Source organism: Mandrillus leucophaeus, unplaced genomic scaffold (genome assembly GCF_000951045.1).
Source record: "Mandrillus leucophaeus isolate KB7577 unplaced genomic scaffold, Mleu.le_1.0 Scaffold57, whole genome shotgun sequence".
Classification (NCBI taxonomy): domain Eukaryota; kingdom Metazoa; phylum Chordata; class Mammalia; order Primates; family Cercopithecidae; genus Mandrillus; species Mandrillus leucophaeus.
In genome coordinates this window covers 2,764,589-2,789,603 of record NW_012106141.1, presented here as the reverse complement: position 1 = coordinate 2,789,603, position 25,015 = coordinate 2,764,589, and the positions used below count along the sequence as shown (strand labels likewise).

The 25,015-nt window shown below is 38.6% G+C and overlaps 1 protein-coding gene across 1 annotated transcript in view; it reads right to left on the bottom strand.

The window, feature by feature from the left end:
* The window catches only part of FHIT (fragile histidine triad), a 1,350,907-nt gene that overhangs the window by 806,830 nt on the left and 519,062 nt on the right, over window positions 1-25,015 (bottom strand). The window contains exon 3 of the mRNA XM_011998356.1: window positions 17,558-17,677. Within this exon, the coding sequence (XP_011853746.1) occupies window positions 17,558-17,660 (103 nt within the window). The 5' untranslated portion in view covers window positions 17,661-17,677. The remainder of the gene's footprint in view (window positions 1-17,557; window positions 17,678-25,015) is intronic.

The following is a 25,015-nucleotide window of genomic DNA, read 5'->3' as shown; positions in this document are numbered from 1 at the left end:
CCTGTACCAAAATATTTGTTACACATACGTCGAAAAGTCAGTAATAACTAATAAATTATAGTAGATTCATTCGGCACAATATTATACCATCGTTAAAATTTTCATTTACACATAGGCTAGGTGCGGTGGCTCATGCTTGTAATCCGAGCACTTTGGGAGGCAGAGGCAGGCAGATTGCTTGAGGCCAGGAGTTTGAGACCAACCTGGCCAACGTGGGGAAACTTTGTCTCTAATAAAAATACAAAAATTAGTCGGGCATGGTGGCCTGTAATCCCAGCTACTCAAGAGGCTGAGGCGGGAGAATCACTTGAACCCAGGAGATGGAGGTTGCAGTGAGCACCGAGATGGCACCACTGCACGTTTGCCCGGGCAATGGAGTGAGACTGTCTCAAAGAAAAAAAAATTCTTTTATATACATACTAAAATGTCAGAAAAATGTCAACAATGAAGTAGGTTAAAATCATGTTATAAAGTGTTTCTCTTTCCTAGAGAAATATGTAAGAACAAAGAAAAAAGTAGAAAGGAATAAACTGCAGTTTTGGCAAAGGTATTTCTAGATAATAAAATTATATATGGTTTTTATTTTACACAGTGGGCAGATATTCTTATGATGAGAAAAAATAAATGAAAGGTTTAAAAATGGGTTACACTTGATATAAACTAGATTGTAGCTTCATAGATATAATTTAAACAAAACATTTATTTAGCCAAGCAATTCATCCGCTGGTTATTAGTAGACTGCTATTGATATTATGGTATTATATTAAAAATACCAAATAGTTTGAATATATTTACAGTTGGCCCTTGAACAATTAAGGGGCAAGTGATCCTGTACCACACCCCATCTGCATAGCTGAAAATTTACATATAACTTTACTTCCCAAAACTTAACTACTAGTAGAGTATTGTTGACTGGAAGCCTTACCAATAAACACTTAACTAACAAATATTTTGTTTATGTATTATGCGTTGTATTCTTAAAGTAAGCTAGAGAAAATATTAAGAAAACCATAAGGAAGAGAAAATACATTTACAGTATTATACTATATATAGATACCATAACTTGACATCATCTATTTACAAGATGAATCATCTGTCTAAAACTGTGGGTACACATCAAGCAATTTAACCTTTTCTTGTAATATCATGACTTTTCTTTGCTTCTTGGGAGCACGTCCAGCATCACTGGTGACCCTTCATATAACTCCCATGGTATTATTCCAGGTTTATGGTATGCATCACACACAAAGAAAAATAAATGAGAACCATGAGAGATCACTTTTTACTGTGAAACACAATTTACTGGGGTGATCATCAGTTCACTCGGAGATGATTAGTGTCGTGAGGAGTTTTAAGCAGATACTCCCAACACTTGAGCTCACCACAACAGCAATACAAGGTGGCTACAAATTTCTTTTAGTACAGTAGTACTACAGTTAATTTCATTCACTTATGATTTCATACTGCATCTTTATATTTGTTTGTATTCCTCTCAACTGCAAGTGGCACCATGTCCAGACTGGTTTGTGTGCCTACGTTTCAATAAATTTTAAGCTTGCTTGTGTTTATTTTATGCTACTAAATGATAAAACAGACTAGTATTTACATATAGTCATGACATACCTTTATTATTTTTTTGATATTTCTAGCTATATAGTTTGAGTTTTTTCAAATTGTCATAAATGTCCAATAATGTTTTCTAATGTATTTATTGAAAAAAATCCACGTAAGTGGACCCACGCATTTCAAACCTGTGCTCTCCAAGGATCAACTGTAATTCCTTTTCTCCATAACATTTCAGTAGTATCAGAACTACGTTAATGCTGAGTACCTCCTGTGTACGGATTAGATCAGGAGGCTGAGCTGCAGATGAAAGAGATTTAAAAAAAGGAACAGTAGTGCGATTTAAAACTAAATGAAAGAGAAACATCTAGTCTAGAGAGCGTGTCAGCCCTAGTCCAAATCTTCCCAGCATGTACAGGCTGGACACTCCAAAATGAAGGTCTACTGCTTATTGCTGAATTGTTGGTAGTCTCATTGCCCCTAGGATTGCAGAGATGCCTCACTTAAAAAAAAAAAAAAATCCATTAAAATTAGTTCAAAGAGAAGGACACTAACCTGGTGTTAGAGGGTCATTTTTCAATGTTGTTTGTCGAGGAGTGAGACACGTACAGTAACTCCCATTATGGTTAATGGGAGTTGAGCATCTAGACTCATCTAAACCCCCTGAGGGTTTAATTTAAAACCACTACGGCAAAGCAACTCTAACCCATGAATGAACACCAGCATTTTTCACACACCTATCTCTTCCCAAGTACCAAAAACAGTAGAAATAATAGAGGTGTGTTTACTTGGTTGAGTTTGATTTTTAATACCATGCCTCATAGAAGAGAAAAAAAGGAAAAAGGCTTATATCAGATGCCTATAAATTTTTTGGTTTATTTTAAATCCAGGGTGTTATTTTAATGCCATTTTTAAATGAGTAATTTAAAATTGAGTCTGGGTTTTTCCAGTTGCTATGTGATGCTCACATGGAAATGCAGTATGTTTTTTTAATTCCGTTTAAGCTTCAGTTTTACAAATTTAGGGCTACCATTATAAAATGCCCCTTCCCAGACCCATGCCCTTGATCAACCTTAAGGCATCAGGGCATCAGGATACTGGACAATGAAAAAATTATAATTATTATACCATGCTTCCAATATGCCAAATTTATTCATTCTTCTGACTTCCGTATCAACTTGTTTTAATTCTCTCAGAAGAGCCCAGGAGGCAGGCAAATACCTGGCTTCATAGCTGAAAATACCTTTATTTTCATATGAGCAAATGAAACAAAAAAGAATAAATGACTTAAGCTTCCCCATATGGGACTAAAATACATTTCTCCAATTCCCTGTCCAAAGCTCGTTTGTAGTTTTGACAAGTACAAATGTTTTGTACCCAAAGACAGTAAATGAGGCAGTAGAGCCATTAGCAAGCAGAGCTCTTTCTTCTCCCATGTACATTCAGCAATGCCAGAAACAGGACTGGGAGAGCCTTGTAACCATTGTTTCCATGGTTTGAGTTCTATGGTAGGGTCAGGGAAGGCCTCTGTGTGTAAGTGATGACAAGGGAACAGGAATTGGAAGGAGGAAAACCAGGGACCCTGTGTAGTCAGAGGGTGGCAGATGAAGGTCAAAGGGATGTCAGATTTTACTTTAAGTGAAAGAAACAGCAACAGCAACCAGAACGTGTTTTTTGTTTTGTTTTGTTTTGTTTTGTTTCTGAAATGGAGTCTCACTCTGTTGCCCAGGCTGGAGTGCAGGGGCATGATTTGAGCTCACTGCAACCTCCACCCCGCTGGGTTCAAGCAATTCTCGTGTCTCAACCCCCTGAGAAGCTGGGATTATAAGTGCCCACCAGCATGCCTGGCTAAGTTTTGCATTTTTAGTAGATACAGGGTTTCACCATGTTGGCCAGGCTGGTTTCGAACTCCTGACCTCAAGCGATCACCTGCCTTAGCCTCCCAAAGTGTTGGGATTACAGGCGTGAGCCACCATGCCCATCCAGAAACAACTATAAGTTCTTAATGCAAAGGAACAACCTGTTCTTGTTTCTGTATTTTTAAAAATCTATGTCAGCTGCATAGTGGTAGACTGGAGGATGGATAGTGGTAGACTGCAGTTGGGGGAATGATAAACAAGGAAACCCGAGAGCTCACTGCACCCAGTTCAGACAAGATTTGGCAGGAGTAGTAGAGATGTTGAGTACCAGACTCAGAACATATTTTTGAGAAAGAGCCTCCATGTGCATTGAAAGGATGTTTTGAGAATGCTGTCAATTACATATTCTGGCATCAACTCCTTGAGGAAGAATTCACAGAAAATTGTCTGATCTCTGGTGTTGTGCAGATTTCTGCATTTTTCTGAACAATCAGCCTACTTTTACCTCAAGAATGGATGGTCTTTCCTTATTTAGGTTGGTGCTAGAAAGCTCAGGGCCAACTTTGTAACCCATCTGTTTTAGTTTGTTTTCATGCTGCTAAAGACATACCCAAGACTGGGCAATTTATAAAGAAAAAGAGGTTTAATAGACTCACAGTTCCACATGGCTGGGAATGTCTCACAATCATGGTAGAAGGCAAAAGGCACATCTTACATGGCAGCAGGCAAAGGAAAAATGAGAGCCAAGTGAAAGGGGAAACCCTAATAAAAACGGCAAATCTCGTGAGACTTATTCTTTACCACAAGAACAGTATGGGGGAAACCATCCCCATGATTCAATTATCTCCCACCGGCTCCCTCCCATAACACGTGAGAATTATGGGAGCTACAATTCAAGATGAGATTTGGATGGGGACACAGCCAAATCATATCACTATCTCTAGCAAGTATATAATTATTTTGTATCTATTTGATGCATTAATCTCACTTTTGGTCCATCTTACTTTCCTTTTACTACTTCTTGAATTTTGTAATTTGCTTTTTTTTAAAGCATTTAATCTTACTATACTTTATCATAGTCACCTTAAATCATTTTTAAACAATTCTAGGAAATAAATGAATAAACGAACTGTCTAATGGAAATTGCCTTGATTATTGTAGAAATAATAAATTGGAAGAAGGTTTCAGCAAAGTTATCATCGGAAAGAAATAGAGAGCTACAAAAGGACATGTTATGTAAGGCAACCTGTATGCATGAGAAGCCAAGATGATAAGGCCATAAAAACTTGACTAAACTGAAGAAATTGCTTACAGAGTTGCTCTAGACTTCCTGAGGAAGGCAAGACAGTGGCATATACAATCTTGGGAAATCAAAGCTCACCAGCTGATGAGTTATCAAATCCTTCTGTTAGATTTCTCTCAGCCAGGGAAAGAACTGATTTCATCAGCCTGGCTGGAATCCACATGGAAATCTATGAAAACTGTGCTGGGCATGGGAGGGGTTGAGTATTTTTCATGCTCAAACCACCTGTTACTTCTCTCTCTTTCAAAGCAGGCCACTTTGGAATGATGAATATTAGTTATGTCTCCAACCATGTGTGCATGTGTGTTAGGTACATAGAATCCAGGTTGACACTATCTTAACCATTGCAGTGTACTGCCTGGTGTGGGAACTTAACCACATTATTCTACTCGTTAAATGAGGACCGTTGTCCTCTTTTAGCTTTAGAGCTGAAAAGCCAACATGGACAACCAGGGTCACTCATCTAGCAAATATTCATTTCACAAATATTTACTGAACACTTGCTATGAGCCTGGCACTGCCCAGGCAGATGAGATGCATTCATGAATAAACCAGAGAATAATCCCTACCCTCACAGAGCTCACATTCTAGTCAGCCTGAGACACACACACACACACACACACACACACACACACAAATAAATTATATAGTACTTTAGTGTATAAATACTACAAAGAAATGTTAAGTGGTGGGAGTGCAATTTTAAGATAATGGGAGACTATTCTGTGACATTTGAGCACAATCTGAATAGAGGTCTGAAGGAGTTGAGTGAACATGGCATATGTACATCTGGGGGATTAGCATTCCATGAAGAAGGAACAGCAGCTAGTTCAAGGGCTATGAGGCAGTAGTGTGCTTAGAATGTTCAATGCACAAGAAGGAATCTAATGTGGTTGGAGCAGAGCGAATGTGGGGAGCTTTGAAAGTTGTGTGTAGCGAGGTCAGGAGATCGAGACCATCCTGGCTAACATGGTGAAACCCCGTCTCTACTAAAAAATACAAAACACTAGCCGGGCGTGGTGGCGGGCGCCTGTAGTCCCAGCTACTCGGAGGCTGAGGCAGGAGAATGGCGTGAACCTGGGAGGCGGAGCTTGCAGTGAGCCGAGATCGCGCCACTGCACTCCAGCCTGGGTGACACAGCGCGAGACTCCGTCTCAAAAAAAAAAAAAGAAAGTTGTGTGTAGTTGCTGTAACAAATTACCATGAATTGGTGGCTTAAAACAATAGCAATTGATGCTGTCACGGTTTCGGAGGTCAGCAGTGTGACATCCAGGTGTCAGCAGGGCCACACTCCCTCTTTGCTGCTCCAGTTTCTGACAGCTGTTAGCATTCCTTGACTTGTGGCCACATCACTCCAATCTCTGCCTTCACGATCATGTTGTGTCCTCCTTTTCTCCATGTAATCTCCCTGTCTCACTCTTATAAGGACACTGTCATTGGATGTAGGATTTGCCTGGCTGATCCAGGATCATCTCCCCACCTCAAGGTGAGATACTTAACTCACACATCCACAAAGATTCCTTTCCCAATAAGGTACCATTCACAGGTTCCAAGGATTGAGATACGGACATCTCTTTTGAGAGATCCCCATTCAACCCACTACAGGAAAAAATAGTAATAGATGAAATCAGAGGGGGCAATGGTTGATGGCAGGGGGTGGATGAAGGAATGCAAGTAGGAACCTTGTCAATCACTGTGATAACTTTGGCTTTAGTTAGAGGAAGGTAGGAAGCCATTGTGGGGATAATCAGAGAAGTGACATAGATTCAACATGTTTAATAGGCTCACTCTGGCTGCTGCCATGCAAAAAAGTTCCAATAGCATTTAATCCTTACATTGATACTTTGTTGGCTTAAGAGCATGCCAAATTTAGATCAGAAATGAAAAAGATGAGAAGAACCTGACATATAGTAGATCTTCAGAAAATATTTAATAATTAAATATTCCTTTACCTAACCATCCTGTTTTGAACCAAAATTAAATTTATCCCGTAAATATTTATCAACCATCTAATATACTCAAGATTCTGACTCTAAGAATTAAAGCAATCACATCCTACCTAATGTGGTATTGACTGACAACCCCTTTTTTTCTTTAAGATTTATATCATCTCTTTGTGTAAACAGTAATTGAAGAATCTCAACTTAGTGGGACGAAGACATGCTACCATTATATTCTTTGCCCTCATTTTTCAGCCACCCTACCTTGAATCCCTTTCTGGCTCTTTAACAATATCTCGGGCAGAATGTATAACTATGTAGTCACTTTCCATAATTGTAAATCTTTCCATTTTAAAATTCTTGTCTTGGTTCTATCAAAATTTTATATCCTACCAAGCACAGACTTGAGATGCAACTTTTATTACTTAGAGCTCTCTACAAATGTTTTCCCCATAGTGAGGCTAAGCTATGCTAGCATTAAAGGCAGAGCGGTCTTTGGTAACAGGTTTCCTGTCAACAAGTGACATGCAGCCAGGTGCGGTGGCACATGCCTGTAATTCCAGCACTTTGGGAGGCTGAGGTGGATTGCTTGAGCTCAGGAGTTTGAGATCAGCCTGGGCAACATGGTGAAACTTCATCTCTACAAAAAAATGCAAAAATTAGCTGGGCATGGTGGCCTGCACCTGTAGTCCCAGCCGCTCAGGAGGCTGAGGTGAGAAGATCACTTTAGCCCTGGAGTTCAAGGCTGCAGTGAGCCAAGGTTGCGCCACTGCACTACAGCCTGGGTGACAGAGTAAGACTCTGTCTCAAAAACAAAAACACAAAATGAAACACACATACACATGCACAAAACACACGCACACAAAGACAAACAGGTGACAGGTAAGTGTCCCTGGTCTAGCTCCAGTTCCATCTGCTGGGAGCCTCTGCAAATACGGTAATCTGCACTGGTGAATTAACAGGCATGTTTTCTTTGGGAAGGTAGTAAAGTCTTGCCCCCATTTGTTTCTGAGGATTCATTTACAAAAGGACAGCCATGTCTCCCTTTTAGATCTGCCGGTGTTCCATGACCCAATCCCCTCTTTTGATAGGCCAGCACATCAGTTGGCCCAACATCTACCTGAGCAACCTAGTGGTGCCTGACTTCTACTCTGACATTCATGGTCATTTACAGGAACCAGGGGACTTGGTTCTTCTGGGCTTCTTCAAAGGGCTACCGAAAAGGCGGGATAGTGTAGAAAAGTTGTTTTCATCTTTTTTCCCAGGAACACTACTCCTCTTCAGTGACTTCTTGTTCTGCTACTACAGGCCTCGCCAACAAGCCTCCCCTGCCCCAGCCTACATTCAGGAATGCAAAGATGAGAAGCAAGCACTCTTGGGCACTCATGTACGATTCCAAACTCCACAGAGCACGTGGGAAGCTCTCCAAAAGCAATTGTACCTCCCTGCACTCCCAGATCGTGACAGTGCCTGCGTCAGCTTGCAGGTTCTACAGCTTCGTAGCATCAAGCTGGGGAACAAGATGCCAGTGTCATTTTGTGGAAAGCATCCCCCGAGGGACGTGACTTTCAAGGCAGTGGGAGTAATTACTCCAGAAGAGGGAAGAAGAAAGCATCTCAGCACTCCTCATTTCATCTGTCGATCTTTATCCTCATGAATCCTCTCCCTTTGCAGTTTGGGGGCGTGGAGGTATGGTTTGGTGACGTAGGAATGGTTCTGCTGCTGCCTTTCAGTAATGTGGATATGGGGAGCATCTGCCCCCAAATGTCAGCCTTCCTGCTTAGGCTTTAGCTGTTTATTCCAGGGAAATAGGAAAAGTTTCACTCAACATCTGCTGCACTCCTGAACTTCAATTACATTACTGCAGAGAGGACTCCCTGAGAGATGGCTTCTAGAGTCATTTGTTCCCTAAGCAGAATAGAAATTACTAACTAGTATTCTAGGCCTCTGCATGTGAAACACTCCAGATTTTAATGTAATTCCTGTTGATTTATTTTTATCCTGACACATCTTATTTAACAACTATTAAAGCAATCATCTTTGGCGAATGGAAGGGTATCATGGCTAACATTTTAAAGTATTAGCACACAAATCTCTTGAACTGGAAATTAATCTTAAAGATAAAAGAACTCTTGATAACTTTAGGCATTCCGAAACCTATCAGGAAAGAGAAAAATTGGAGAGCCAGATGAATTTAGCTCCTCCTGGACTCATTTTATCTCAGAGCAAATTACGCTGCTAGCCAAGCTAAACTGCTGGGCCTTATATAGATGGCACTGGAGAGTAAGGCTTAAACCTTCTAGACTTTCAGAAGTCACTAAGGTTGGTCTTATTCTTAAATGATAATGAAGCTTACAATAAAATAATAAAACCACACACAGCAAAATGCCCATAAAAACATAAACGGCAGAGTAAAGATTTACGAAAACATAACACTAGAAAGTGGGGCTAATGGGAAAGGTTTTAACTCTAGAGAGAAGAACTTCTCAGGACACCCACCCCACAGTACATAGATTTTTGCAGCATATGTGAAATGCAACCAGAGAGGATGAAATGAACAATGGAATGAGAATCAAGAGTCCTGGGTAAAGCTCAGATTCCCATGAACTAGAGCCACCATTGGTCTGTGCCTCAGCTTTTCCATTTAAACCACTCATAGGCCAATGAGGATAGAACAATTTTTGTTTTAGAAAGGTTCTTGCTCCGCAGCTCAGGCTACAGTGCAGTGGTGCAAATCATAGCTTACTATAACCTTGAACTCCAGGGCTAAAGCAATCCTCCTACCTCAGCCTCCCAAGTAGTTAGGACTACAGATGCATGCCATCACGCCTAGCCAATAAATTTTTCTTGTCGAAAAGGGTCTAGCTATGCTGCCTAGGCTCGTCTCAAACTCCTGGCCTCAAGTGATCCTCCTGCTTCAGCCTCCCAAAACTCTGGGATTATAGGTGTGCACTACTGTGCCTGTCTGAAACAAAATATTGACTCCAATAATGCATTGTTAGTCATAAAATACAATTTTAATTATTTTAAATTATTTTAATGTAAGATATTAGTTATATGTGCATAAATATACTCTCCACTGCCACAGTTACCCCAAACACATATACAAAAGGGAAAGAAAGAACATTGCCTCAGTATCCTCCATGCTACAAGTAAGCTTTCCCTTAAACCAGTGTTAGGAGGCTAAGTTCAGTGTGAGGAAGATGACCATTTGATACAAAGAAAGAGTTCTGCTGGTTTTAATTCATCAGCAAGTCTACAACTATGCTTGACTTAATGGTCTTGAAGAACAAAAAACATGCTTGGTCTTAGGGATATAAAGGAGCTGCTTCCATCTGTTTTCTCCCTCTAAAATCTGGGCTGCTACAGAGACCATGTGCACTGGCGTGTCCATTCCTGTTATGAAAATATTGAAATACAGAAGTATTACTTACTACCCTTGCATGCTGCTCACCATCTCTTTGCTTCCTCCCCTGGGAGTCTCCAGACATCCCCACAATGCAGAAATTAATATGTTGATGTCTGGCACAGCAGAGAGCTTTCAGGAACCACCTTTAATATTGGTCAGTACCATGTGTCATACTAATTGTTACACATAAACATAACTAACTCCACTGCCTAAGACTTATCCACCCATATCCTGACCCCCAACTGCAGATAGATATAAGCTAAACCAAGTCTCCTGAAATATATTTAAAGCCTGTAGTAGAAGTCTCATAAAGATAGTTTAGATTGCAAACCACTTCAGGTATCTGGTATTGTAGAGGTTTTTAAGGATAAGTCCAACTTAGGATTTGTGCCCAGAAGCTATTTGCAAATTTATGGTTATTTTTTCAGTTAATTAGTTTGAGAAAGGAAATGGTAGCTAAGTAAATAAATTAGATCATTAATTTGCAATAAATATAAATTATGCTAACTCTAAGAGTTGAACACATATACAAATTATGTATATATAATAAAAATAAGGAATATACATAAGACTCTATTAGAAGAAAGTTATCTTGACTGTTGTAAAAACTCCACGTATATGTACTCAGTAGATTTTAACAGTCTTGATATGTGCATGAAAATATAAGAATCAGTAACTACCTACTGATGTTCAAACAAACCTATTTTCATTCCAAATGGAAATTAGGATATATTTTGCATTGAGTTAATTACATGACACGTCTCATAAATAATGATGTATTATTATTCCATTCATTACTTATAATTATATTCCTTAGCAAGTGCGAGGCCGGCAACACCATGACCAGTCTTTTCGTGTTCCTTAAAATCTGATGACTTGCATGGAAAGCAGGTCAAAAATATGCCCAGAATATAATGAACAGAGTTCAGTAATTGTTAACCATGACAGTTTAAAACTACCTGAAAAAGTTACTGTGGAAATAAATGGAAATTTTGAACAGCTTTCCACATTACAGGATACCCATGATAGCAATATGATTAATATTCACAGTGTTATCTAGATACATATAATTATCATTCTACCATTTGCTAGAATTGGAGAAAGAACATCCCTAATATCCCTCTCCCCCAACACACACCTACATTAACAGACTTATATTCTGTGTAGATCTGCAGATGGTAAAGATATGCATTTCTGGTTGTAAAAGTGACTCTACAGCCTTTATGCAATTCTGAGAAATGTACTTGATGAAAATGACAGTTGAATTTTTATCCTGTAATGCATAATCAGGTCAGGCCAACGCACCCCATCCCATTCACAGCAGGGTAACCCTAGTGTGGAAGACAGGTCAAGATCAAGGAAAGACAGTTAAAACCGTCATTAAGCAACAGTGACCTAGTGAACCACAAGGCTACTTTGTACGTGCATATCCTCAGCAGAGAGCAGGCAGCAATGAGCCAGAAGAGTCAAGGAAGAGAAGGCAGATAGCAGGAAGTAGTCCAGATGAGGTCTAGAGACCAACACGTACATGCCTCAGGAACAGTGTTTCAATGGGTATGTCACCTTCATTTTGAAGGGGCCAGGGCAAAGTGCACAAAGTCCATGCATTTTTCTCCATCCAATTTCAAACCTTCCTTGCACACATACAAAGTACCTACTTAATTCCTTCAGCGTCAGGTTACAACAATCCATCATTCTGTCTATGATAAAAAATAAAGATGTCAGTCTCGGCTCCAGGAACAAAAAATAAACTTGAGAGAGGAAGAGACTAGCAAGGAGGGCTTCCCCTTCCCCTCTAGTGCCCATGACAGTTACTGCCTTCTGACCCCATGTGCAGCCTGAGTCCTCAACCTTGGCAGCTCACTACCAACTGATCAGCTGGTATGTAAGATAAAATGAATTTGTTTTCTGCATCGTAATTCTTTAGATGGCAAGTCAAGATGGATGATGGTCACACAAAGTTTCTCTTACAATGAGAGTTGGCAGGATTCTCTGTGGTGGATTTTAGACATTGAAAAAAGATGTTTGTCTACTTCGAATGATGAAAGCATCCAATAACTTCCTTTGTTCCCATTGGCCAATACTATCAGAAGCTGCTTCTAGCTGGTGGCCATGTACTCTAATAACGCAAGGGTAGGTGCGCATTCACATGGAAACCTTTCCCACAGAAGTAGGAAAAAGAAAGCTCCAACTTCACAATCACTGCTAAATGCATGTCTTTGAACACAACAATCTGCCAAATGAAGTCAAGAAAAAAATGTGACCACAAGAAAACCAACTTGCCCCATTACATCAGACAGCAAGATTGTCTCTGAACATTTCTCCTCCAAAAGCTTAAGCTGACTGATATACAACAAGCATGCACAGAGCAAAGACAAGACATGTGCTTAGGGCAATTTTCAGAGCAAAAACCTATCTTTAGCAATAAAGATATTAAAATAGTGCTTGTGCTCATTTTACTTGTACAGGAAGGTTTAAAAAGAAACTCTTTAGAGAAATGGAAGATCACTAATAACTGCAGCTTCCTGAACAATTAAAGGAATTCACAAGATTACAACCCACTGAGGAAATGACAAATATTTCTGATTTTTACGGAACGACTAAAAGGGCGCTTTTATCTATAGCATCTATTTGGTAAGAATCACTGTTAAGTAATGAAGCTATTTTTATTATTTTTCCACTTATTTCAGGAGCACTCAACATGGTAACAGTCTGAAAACTGGGGAAACTTAACATTGCTCTTTGGGGAAAATTAACATCCTAATGTTGTTTGGCCCTGGTAACATTAATAATATTCTGTATTAAAAGACAGTTGTCAGAGTTTTCTTTTTTACCTTTTGAAGTTGGATCTTGGAGCACAGTTTGCATTGTAGCAAACTTTTTATTTCTAGTGTGTCAGCAGAAATGTTCTTTAAGTTACCTAGTCTAATTCTCTCACAAATATACTTTGTAAGGCTGTCCCTCCATGCATCATCCTAATGTTGTTTGGCCCTGGTAACATTCTGCGTGTGATGGTCTTGGTTGGAAAAATCTGCTCTTTTTAATAACTGATTCAATAAACTCTTGATGAATGATTTGTAGAATACAGTATGATCAGTGAGCAAGGTTTCTGTCTGTCATCACACACCCTATTCAATTCATCCACAAATGTTGCTGTGTCTCCCTCATGTTGCAGCTCCTTACGCCATTCAGAATAGCAATGCAGAGATCAATACACTCTCTGCTGAAAACAACAGAACATAACAAATGAATAATTTTATTTACAACAAAAGCCCCAGTCTTCAAATGGATACCACTGATGTTTAAATTCATTTTCATGCTCAACTCAAGAAGAGAGATAGACACAGCACAAAGCAAAGGGAGGAGGGGTAAGGAGAAGTATTAGCCATAATGGTTCAAATTTATTTAAGCCATGAACAATAGCTGGGCTGCACTGAGACACATGAATAAAATGTTTGCTGCAGAATTCTGAATATGTACTCTTCAAAATGATTCTATCACCAAGAAACTCTGAAAAGCATTTTCCAGTAACAAGAAATTAATGGATTAAAGACATTCTGACATATTATTCTAAGTGTTGCACCACAGAAGCCAAAGCCTATTCAATAGGCTTTAAACAGTGCTGGCAAGGAACAGAAGTGTTTGCTTCAGGTGGGAACAAGGAGGGACTGAAGTGGCTGTTCTGAGAATGAAGCAAACCATCCTGCTTCAAAAGCATATCTTTGGCCCCTGATTTGACAGTTCTTTTTCCTTCTCTGAAAGCTATGAAAAAGTCAGTGACCAAAGTCATAAGAAATAAGTGTTAGTGGGGGGCAGCAAAATGTTATAAGAGCCACAAGTTCAAAGATGACATTTACAAGTCTCTCATGAATGGCACACTCCCCAAAGGGCACCTGAATGCCATTTTTAAGAAGAATTCATCAAACCTACAAAACAAAATGTTCCATTTTACATAAAGATGCCAATATACTGCCCTTAAAACACAGATTGGTCCATTCACAAATTAACGTGTAAAGAAATGGCAAAGAATCTTTTCCCATCTGCCATCAATTCATTCACTGCTTTTAGATTTAACTCCCTACACTCACACACTTGTAAACAGAATTGTAATGGACAAAGGATGAGGGGGAAGCTGGGAAAATCTAGCTTGGACATGATACTGAAACATCTGGAAAAAAGTGGTGACAAGACTTGGCCTTGTGCATGAGAATAGGGAAGAGGTGGGATTTCAGCACACCCTGTCTCCCTATTCCGTTAACTGGAACAATGCATATGCTCCTGATGTTTCCAGTCTCACTTTAGATTCAGTGAACATAATACATTTGCATGCTAAGAAAAAAGAGACGTGCAAGAGCAGGTCCCGTCCATAGGAAGGAACGACTCGGTGCAGAAATAGGGATGCACATACTTCAGATACGAGGCAGACTGGACTATGTGTTTGGTCATGGTACCTGGAACAGAGTATGAGCTCAGTAATAAAGTGTTGAATGAATCAACATGTGAATAAGGAAGTGAGTGTCACAAACAAAGAGGAAAGGGTTTTTTGGTTTTGTTTTTGTTCTTCTCCCAAGGAGGGTGGGACAGTTATCAAAGCACTTCAGTTGAAATGAAAAGGATGGAGAGAATCTCCAGTTGAGGCGAGAGGCAGGAGAAAGTATGGTAAAGGGATAGTACAACACATATTCAGGAAACAGCTGGAAAGAGGGGAGACTGAGCCAGTACAATGAAGGTCCTTAAAAACTATTCTAAGGAATTTGGACTTTATCCTCAAAAAACAGACATTCATTATTGGCTTACTCACAAGGGAAGAGAAGAATGATATGGTCAGGGCTGTGGTTCAAATAAAGTTATAGGCTGGATTGGAAAAGCCCAGAAGCAGGGAGACATCATAAATCTACATGAACCACACCTAAGGGCTAGACTAGGGCAGGCAGGATAGATCACTGGAGGAAGATAAAAGCCCACTCCAGACATCTCACCGTTTATTTATGAAATGTTAGTAGACAGAGCTATCCACATCTTCCATTCTCAGATTTCAGGACAAAAGTCTAGAGCTTTCCGCAAGCAAATGAGTACCTTATTAAGATGTGTCTCCCAGTTGTAACATGGCAGAGTTTATAAAGGTAAAGTAAAATAAAAAGTTACAAAATCATCACATAAGAAGGATTGTCTGAATACATTGTCTGCTGGCCTGAGACTGTTTTAAATAGTGCAGATGTTAATTAGCCTTCCAGAGTATACTGATTTTAAAAATGCTCCAGTTCTCATTGTTCTTATAATCAGAAAAGGTTGGATCCTTCTTGCTACCTTCCAAACAAACTGAAGTGTGTTAATTTTAATAAAATATTCTCCAAGTATTTACTCAAATATATAGTAACTGAACAGGGTTCATTTCCCAAACGGCAACACCAGTGCCATTCAGAAAGAAACTAGTTAGTATTCACTACTTGCGCACTATTCACACTACAGATATTTTCCTAAACATAGACATTTCTACTTTTCTTGAGTTCAGACTCAAATATGCCCTGGTTTTATACATCACATTTTCTGAGTTTGTTAAAAAGTCTGAAAAATCAAGTCACTCTTAAGATATGAGTAAAAAAACTACAAACAGGAGTTCATTCCATTATTAATCATTTTAAAAAGTGGCCAAGATGGCGAAACCCCATCTCTACTAAAAATACAAAAATTAACTCAGGGTGGTAGCACCTGCCCGTGGTACCAGCTACTTGGGAGGCTGTGGCATAAGAATCGCTTGAACCCAGGAGGCAGAGATTGTACTGAGCCAAGATCGTGCCACTGTAACCTCGCCTGGGCTACAGAGTGAGACTCTGCCTCAAAAGGAGGAAAAAAAAAAAAAAAAGGTAGTGCATCTGTGACCTCTCATTTTCATAGGAATGAGAGTGAATTTAGACAAACAAATCTTGTCTAAATTCACATTTTCATCCCAGGTCCCTTTATTTCTTTTCTAAAAGTCAATTAAAGCTGGCACGTAGAGGGAGATGGCATTTAAATCATATTCTTTCAACACCTTAATTTACAGACATTTTGCTTTTAAAAACCCCAAAGGAAAAAGCCCACCACAAACTTACAGCAAAATAAAATGTTACTTCAAGAAATTCAGGTCTTTTAAAAGAATTCAATACACAATTGGCATTAAACTTAAAAAACTGTTCTGTTTTTTAGGGCCTTTCTAAATCATTCCAGTACTTTTTTCAATAAACAGAAGAAAATAGTTTTCTAATATTATTTAGACTCATTTTATACATTTAAAAGAAGAGTTTTAAATATTAAGAAAAACTTACATATTTACTAGATTATTGCTTATTGGTTTTCTAAATTAATACAATTTATTTGACTAGAATTTGGATTCCAGAAATTTGGGAGTCTATAATACAATCACAATTATCTTTTGGTACACGTTTTTCTTATTTGTATTTTTTTTTTCAGCATACAATAGTTACATGGCTAGAAAGGAAGATTATTCATGAAGTTCTCAAGCACTTTCCACATTTTCACTGAAAAAAATATGTGGCTTACTCTGAAAAACCTCTTGGCATATTTGTACATTCAGAATTACTAAGAAATTCATTTCAAAGCAAAATCATGTCTCAGTGTGGAAAATACTTATTATCTGAAAATATTAAATTTTATTCTGTTGCCTTCTGCTTGGTAAACTAAGTTAAGGAGGAAAGAGAAAAACATCCTGAAGAGTCAGTACAAAATTCATATGCACACAATCAGGGGTGATACTTTCAACAACATAAAAACAACTCCCCAGGCATTTCACCAATACTTGTTATTCCCACCGCAAAAGAATAAAGCTCCTGCTGAAGTCTATAGGAGGAAAGACCGCAACTCAGTGGTCAGAGGGAAATAAAACAACTCTACCCACCAATGACACTGGCCGATGATCTACAAGCTCGTATTTTTCCCAAGAGAAAATGTTATTTCAGGTCCTAATTTTTTTAAAAAAAAATTGTAAGTATATTTATATATATAAATTTAAATAAAACGCACAACTTGAATGATCTCCAAGAGGTAAAGCAACAAAGTCAGTCTCAAATCTGCACATATCTTGCTTCCACATCACAAAGGCACCACCCAAGCTACTATTAAAATTCACAACAGGTAAGTTGAAAACCAAGTGCCCGTGATATTCACTGGGCTCATTTCAGAAGCACCTATTTATTTACTCAGCTATGATAGTGAAAAGGTCAAGCAAAAATTCACCTCCAAAGCCACGGTTGCTAAGCAACTCTCTTCAGAAGTTCTGCAACATTGATCAAGCATATTACTGGTGCCACCAACTGGATTCAGAATAAATGTGTGTAACATCTTACCTGGTGTCTCCAAAATGGGAGGGAGATGGATTCTTTCTTTACCTTTTTGGACAGACTGGAAGCCAATCTTACATTTATATTCATTTGGCTGGTTAGGCTCAGAAGACTTTTATTTTTCCTCTCCAGATAAAAAAGGATACGTCCTGGTACCACAGGTTTCCTATTCACAAGGGCGAAGGACAGTTCTGTTTTGAGAAACACCACAGAGGGCTTGATGAGATGTTGGCCAAATCTGAACGACATGTCCTCACAGCTGAAGTCTAAAAGACAATGGATAGAATTCAAATAAGAAACTCAGCTCATATACCACCTTAAAGAAAGCAAATTCCATTACTACAGATTCTTAGTTGCAGAGAGGATGCCATTGAAATTGCTCCTCATTGAATGTTCACCAAGATGCATTCCGGGCAAGTCTTTCTAAAATACTCCGCTCTCCCTACCAGTGTTTCCTTGATTAGAGTTAGCAATTTTCAAGCAGAAGTTTGCACTTGGACAACAAAACAGCCTTTCCCCTTTCCTCCCCCTGCACTTCACGGTGCCACCTTAACTCAAACCCACAAGGCCCTATTTGTCAGGTACTTATTTTTACCCATCTATTTTGTCATCTCTGCTAAGCTGAAAATTTTCATTAAGTATTAACTATAAACGTTGTAATTCTTAAATGCTTCTCTCAAATGGTTTTGTGTTCATATAATAGCAATTTACAGCAAGTGCAAACGCTGTCTGACCTTGCCTACAATTACAAAAACATGAGCACCCCCAGAGAACTATTCTAGCAAAATCTCCAAAATTAAGGAGAAAAAAAAAAATTTTTAAAAAGGAAGGAAGGAGCAAAACGGAGTTCAAAACTAGAACAATTCCTGGTTGTAACAGGGCCACAAAGCAGCAAGGTACCTGAAATGTTCTGCGTCCTCCTTTTGAGGGAACGCCATGGCGGGCCAGGGACAGGAAAGGGAAGCTGAAGGGAATCTGGCACATGGCATAGCTGAGACAAGCCAAATCCATCTAGCACCAAGGAATGACTTTTAAATCAGGTGGATGCCAATACACAATAAAGTTACTTTGTGAATGACTAAGACGCACTTTGTAAATGACTAAAAAACACCATCCCTAGAAAACGATTTCATTTTTCTAACTCAGGAACAGCCTAGTACAAAATTGATGAACATGGATCACTCTATGGAAAAACAGAGAAAGGATTATAAAAAGGATGAAATTAGAAAATAGTTGACTATTTATTTTACTGTAAAATATGTATTTGGTTTTCAACCCCATTTCCTGGCATGCAACTCCTAAAATCCTTAGAAACGCCACAGTGATGTCTTTTTGTATGCTAATGATTAACTGGTAGCTAGCAGCCTCTAAGAGTCTAGGTAGCTTCAGGATGGGACTGGTCACAAGAAGGACCAATGCAGGATTACAGGACTGGAACTTTCAGCCCCACTCCCCAATCTCCCAGGAGGAGAGAGGGGCTGAAGGTGAAGTTGATCACCAATGGTCAACAGTTTAGTCGGTCATGTTTACATAATGAAGTCTCTGTAAAAACCCAGAAGAACAGGTTTAGGGAGCTTCTGGATAGCTGAACACAAAGGTTCCTGGAGGATGGCTCGCCCTGGGAGAGCCCTGGGAGAGCATGGAAGCTCCGTGCTCTTTCCTCCATACCTCACCTTATGCATCTTTTCATCATTATCCTTTGTAATATTTGCTGTAATAAACTGGTAAACCTAAGTATTTCCCTGAATTCTTTGAGCTGCTCAAGCAAATTGACTGAACTCAAAGAAGGAACCATGGGGTCCCTGATTTACAGTCAGTCAGTTGGAAGTTCCAGAGGCCCAGACTTCCAACTGGTATCTGAAAGTCAGGGGCCAGTCTCATGGCACTGAGCCCTCAACCTGTGGAATCTGAGGTTATCTCCAGGTACATAACATCCAAATTCTTCTGAACTGAATCAAAGGACATCCAGCTGGTGTCCGCTGCTTGGTGCGTTTTGCGGGGAGGGGACCCCACACATTTGGTCACGGTAGTAGTCTTTGTTGATTGTTGTCGTTGGTGTGAAATCAGAGGAAAATCATGTTGAATGTATTTTTTTTCCTTAGACTATTTTATAAAGCACGTGAATAATGCATGATTGTTTAATGATTCTAATATTCTCAATGACACACAAGACAGAGAACTGTACAAATGTCATTTTCTATGGAAGAACCCATATAGCCAGAACTGTACACATTTCAGGTACTAAAGAAATAAGATGGGAAGGTTTGCCCCAGTGGTACAGATAATGGTTTTTAGAACATTTACAATCAGCTCATTAAAAACCCAACAGTTCTCAAGGGGAGGTCCCTCCACAATAGCATCAACTTCACTTGGGAACTTATTACAAATGCAAATTTTGAGGCCCCACCCCAGACCTACTGAACCAGAAACTTTGGGACAAGGGCCCAGCAATCAAGGCTTCCATAGTTGTCCAGGTGATTCAGAACCACTGACCAAACCCAACTATCCTCCCAATCCTTGGGCCTTTTCCTACAGAATTCCTGCCAAACAGCTGGCTAGTGTATGCTTGAATATGTCCAGTGATGGGGAGTTCATTACTCATTCCTGCTAAGATAGTCAACTCTACAAATAACATAGTTGCTCTTTACACCAAGTCTATCTGTTTTTCATGACTTTATTCTTTGCAATCATATAAAACAAGTATCATGCAAGTGGCAGTGCTTCAGATACTTAGAGTTAACTATTCTTCATTTTTTCTTGTTTTTCTAGAATAAAGATGGCAAATCACATCAACTATTCTACAAACAGCATTGATTCAAGTGACCTGTGGTTATTTCCCTCCCCAGAATCTACTTCCTTATATTCTTAGCCATACCACTTTGATTTTTTGCTTTTAGTAACACCCCACTATATTCTACATGTGGGACTATTCCTACTACCTGGTTCTAGTGATGGGCATGTGACCCAGGCACCCATAGTCCTTTGACATATGATTGGTTCGGAAGTGGACACAGGACACAAAATGAACCAATCAAAGGCAAAGACATCCTTCAGAGTAATACTGCTGATAGTAACAAGGCCACTTTCTTTCAGTTGAGTTGCCAAACTGGTAGACTATGAACCTGAAACAGCTATGAGTTTTCCTGAAAAAGAGCTGGCTTGATATGAGAGCCAACACTGAGGCAAAGACAGTGAAGATACAGAGACCCATACCTGAAGATACTTTCTGAGCACCTGGATCTAACATTGCCAAAAGAAGTAATGTCCCAGAAGTTTATTTCTCCTTCAGGATAATGGAACAGAATTGACTTAGCACAGGCTCTAGTTGATGAGCTACATTATCATGAGCTCATGAAAAGCTCTTCTTTTACTTTTCACTTTTCTTATCATTTTCCTTTTTGTCCTCTATGTCCAGTCCCATTCCCTCCCTTCCCACCCCAGAAATTCACTTTTTCATAATTAATGTATTATTCAGAATCCTCTTTACATGTTTGTGTACATAAATTTTTGTCAAAAATACATAGGGCTCTTTTATTCATGGTTTTTAAATTTGTATGTAACTTGTAGCTTTTAAGTCTCATTCTTCTGTATTCTCTCAACATTGTTTTAGAAACTCATCCATGGTGCTATAAACAACTCTTTCACTGCATTCCACTGTAGTATTCCTGCCCACTCCTCTAGTGCTATAGAGCTAGCTTGATTACAACCTTTTATCACAAGTTACACTGTGACTACCATTCTTATACACGTTTCCCTGGATTCCAATCCTAGCATCCCATTGTTGGGATTCAGGTCAGATACTTAGATTTTCTAAAATATATGCACCAGCTTGCATGCCCAGCAGCAATACATGAGGATTTCTATTTTCCTACATCCTTACCAGCACTTGATAGTACTTCCTGCTTTCCAAGCTTTTAATTATTGAACGGTAAAATGGCGTCTCTTCCTTTTACTTCATTTGTCTCTAATAGTGATGTGTGTGTATATGCATGTTTCTCTTCCTAAAAAATTGCCAATTCATATACTTTGTCCTCTTTCATATTGCTCTCCTCCCTTCAATTTTCTAATTTTGTACAGTCCCTTGTATATTCTAAATATTGATCATGGTCTATTAAACACAATAATTATATTTTCACCATCTGTTAATTTCTCTGTTGTTCCCTCCATTGAACAGAAATCATTCATTTTGATGTATTCCAAGTGCATCAATTTTTTTTTATAGTTTGTGCTCTGCAAATCTCTCAGAACAAATCCCTCTCTACCATAAGGTTGCAAATATATATATTTCTATATTTTCTTCTATTGACTTTATATTTTCATCCTTAACATTTAGGTATTTATTCCACTTGGAGCTTTGTTTATAGTATGAAATACAGAAACAGCTTCATTTTTCTTTTTGTGAGCCAATTTTCCTAGTACCAATTCCTGGGAATGATTACAGTTTTAAGTTCCCATATACACACAGGAATAAGTCTAGACGCCTTTCTATTCTGCATAAGAGCCAGATGCTGTAGAACAGAGGTCGCACATTTTTTTTTCCCTCTTTTCTGTAAAGGACCAGACACAGCAGGCCACACAGTGTCTGCTGCAATCTCTCTACTTTGTCATGGCAACATGAAAGCAGTATGAGTAGGTGTGGCTGTGCCCCAGTAAAACTTTATTTGAAAAAACAGGCAGCAGCCCAGATTAGGTTTATAGGGGGAGTTTGCCAACTCCTGCTCTATATTGCTAATGTCTAAAGAAAAAACAGAGATCCTCTTTCTGTATTTATTATCCCATATAAATTTTAGCCTCCACTCTGCCCCTTTCAAAAAAAAATTCTTAGATGTTGATGAGACTGAATTTAAATTGTAAGAGGGGTGAAGGGAATGTGACATCTTCACAATATTCAATGGAGCCATTTATGAATGCTGCATTTATGCTCTTTAATACCATAATAAAACTCTTGTAATAGAGTTTTAAATTTCCCTTATATGTTTTATGCATTCTATCTTAGATTTATTTCTAGATAGCTTTTAGTTTATGTCACTGTTATAAATGGTACCTTATTATTGCCATAGTTTATAATTAGTTACTCCCGATACAGTAGAAAGCTATTGATTTTTCTATGTTCTTATAGCTGGCAATCTAGCTGAACTCTTGCATTGCTTCTAATGGTTTCTGCTGATTCTTTTTTGTTGTCATTTTGTTTTGTTTTGTTTTTAAGAGAGTTTTGTTCTGTCGCCCAGGCTGGAGTGCAGTGGCGCGATCTTGGCTCACTGCAAGCTCCGCCTCCCGGGTTCAAGGGATTCTCCTGCCTCAGCCTCCAGAGTAGCTGGGACTACAGGTGCCCGCCACCACGCCCGGCTAATTTGTGTGTGTGTGTGTATTTTTAGTAGAGACGGGGTTTCAACATGTTAGCCAGGACAGTCTTCATCTCCTGACCTCATGATTCCCCCGTCTGGGCCTCCCAAAGTGCTGGGATTACAGGCGTGAGCCACCACGCTCAGCCTTCTCTTTGTTTTTATATATATAATTTCACTTAGAAATAATGACAATCATATCTGTCATTGCAATTTTCCTACTTTTGTGTTTCTTTGTTGTACTGCGTTGGTCAGGTATCTGGTAATGTGTTGAGAAGCAAAAGTAACACAGGCATCCTTGTCTTGTTCCTGACCTTAAGAGGGCTGAGTTTAAACATTTTTTTTATATATATATATTACAAATGATGTCTACTCTAGGTTTTAAATAGGAGCCTTTAATCAAGCTAAAAATATCCCTTCTATTTCAAGTTTTCTAAGAGTTCACACCATTTCTTTTAAAAATTGGTTTCATGAAATGCTTTTCCTATATCACTGATGATGCAATTGCTTGTTCTGTGTCATTAATGTGGTAAACTACATTAGCAAATTTAAAAATAATACTTCACTATTCTTTCCTTATTATGATTAATTCAACTCAGTCACAAAGTATTATTTTTTAATATACTGCTAAATTTGGATTCTTAGCCTTTCGAAAGTCATAAGTGAAGTTGGCCAATAATTTCTCAATTTTTTTTTTTTTTTTTTTGGAAACGGAGTGTCACTCTGTTGTTCAGGCTGGACACAGCAGCATGATCTGGGCTCACTGCAACCTCTGCCTCCCTGGTTCAAACGATTCTCCTGCCTCAGCCTCCCAAGTAGCTGGGATTACAGGCACCCACCACTACACTTAGCTAATTTTTGTATTTTTAGTAGAGACAGCATTTTAACACATTGGCCAGGATGGTCTCGAACTCCTAACTTCAAGTAATCCATCTGCCTCAGCCTCCCAAAGTGCTGGGATTACAAGCATGAGCCACTGTGCCCAACCAATCTATCTAGTTTTTGTTATCAAGATCAAACATAATAGCTTGGTTTTTCTTTTTTGTTCCAAAGGGAGTTTATTAAACAAGCATTTTCTGTTTCATGAGAGTTAAATAAAACTCTTTTGTCAAACTGTGTCTTTTTTCCTGTGCCAGGAAGGACTAAGTTTTGATAATCATTACCATTTATTGTTTTCTGATTTACTTAAGATTTTTTTCTTGTATCAGTTTCTTAGCCATATATCCTTTTCACATAATACTGGTAAAAACTTATATTCTTTTTACTGGATTTAAAAATATAATCTATAATTATTTCTTTTACCTTTTTTGTATTGTGTTTATCGTGGTACATGCAGATGTTTTTTCTTTGTCTGTTATTCAAAAGTAAGACCTATCCTAGTAAGTTTTTCAAATAATGAACTTCTGTTTCTTTGGCTTTTATGAATTATTTTTACTTTATTACTGCATTTGTATTTCTTTCCTCTGATTTGTTTTCCTTTATTGTTTCTTTGGATTTACTATGTGGCAGTTTTTCTAGTTACTTGAGTCAAACCTTGGGCTTATAGGATTCCAGACTTTGTGTTTTTCTCTTGTGTAACAAAAGCTATATATTGCCTTGAAAGTATTCCATTAGCTCTATCTCTCACCTACTGTGCTTTTATTATCACTCAGCTCTAAAACTTTGCTATTCTTGTTATTTCCTATTTAACCTGAGGGTTATTTCATAGTATGTCTTTTCATTTCCAGATATGTGGGATGTTTTTGCTATCTTTTTGTTAATAGTGTCTGATTTCATAGCACTGTTGTTAGAGAACCTCTATGCGCTGTTGATTTTGTAGAATTTGAGGCTTCCTGACTCATTGAAAGTTGAAGCTTGTGTCTAATCCACATGCCTTCTGAAATAAAGTATGCTCTGCTTTTGTTGAATAAGTTCTATATACATGAGAGATCAAATTGTTATCCAAATCTGTCTTTTTGTCTCATTGCTTCATTGGTTTCTGAGAGGACTGTGCTAAATTTCTAACTACATTTGCTAAATCAATGTCTTACACCATAAATCACTGTTTTCTGTACCTCAAAGCTACATTATTACATGTGGATATGTTCATATTCATTTCACTCCCTTGGTCTTGTTCCTTTTTCTTCTTTGTATTTGACAAGTATACCTTTCTATACATTTTTCCATTGCCTTACTGTTCTCTTGAAATTTTTTATAAATAAAATACTATAGCATCTTGCTTTCTATCCGTTAAAGAATCTGCTGGATAAGTTTAACCACTAC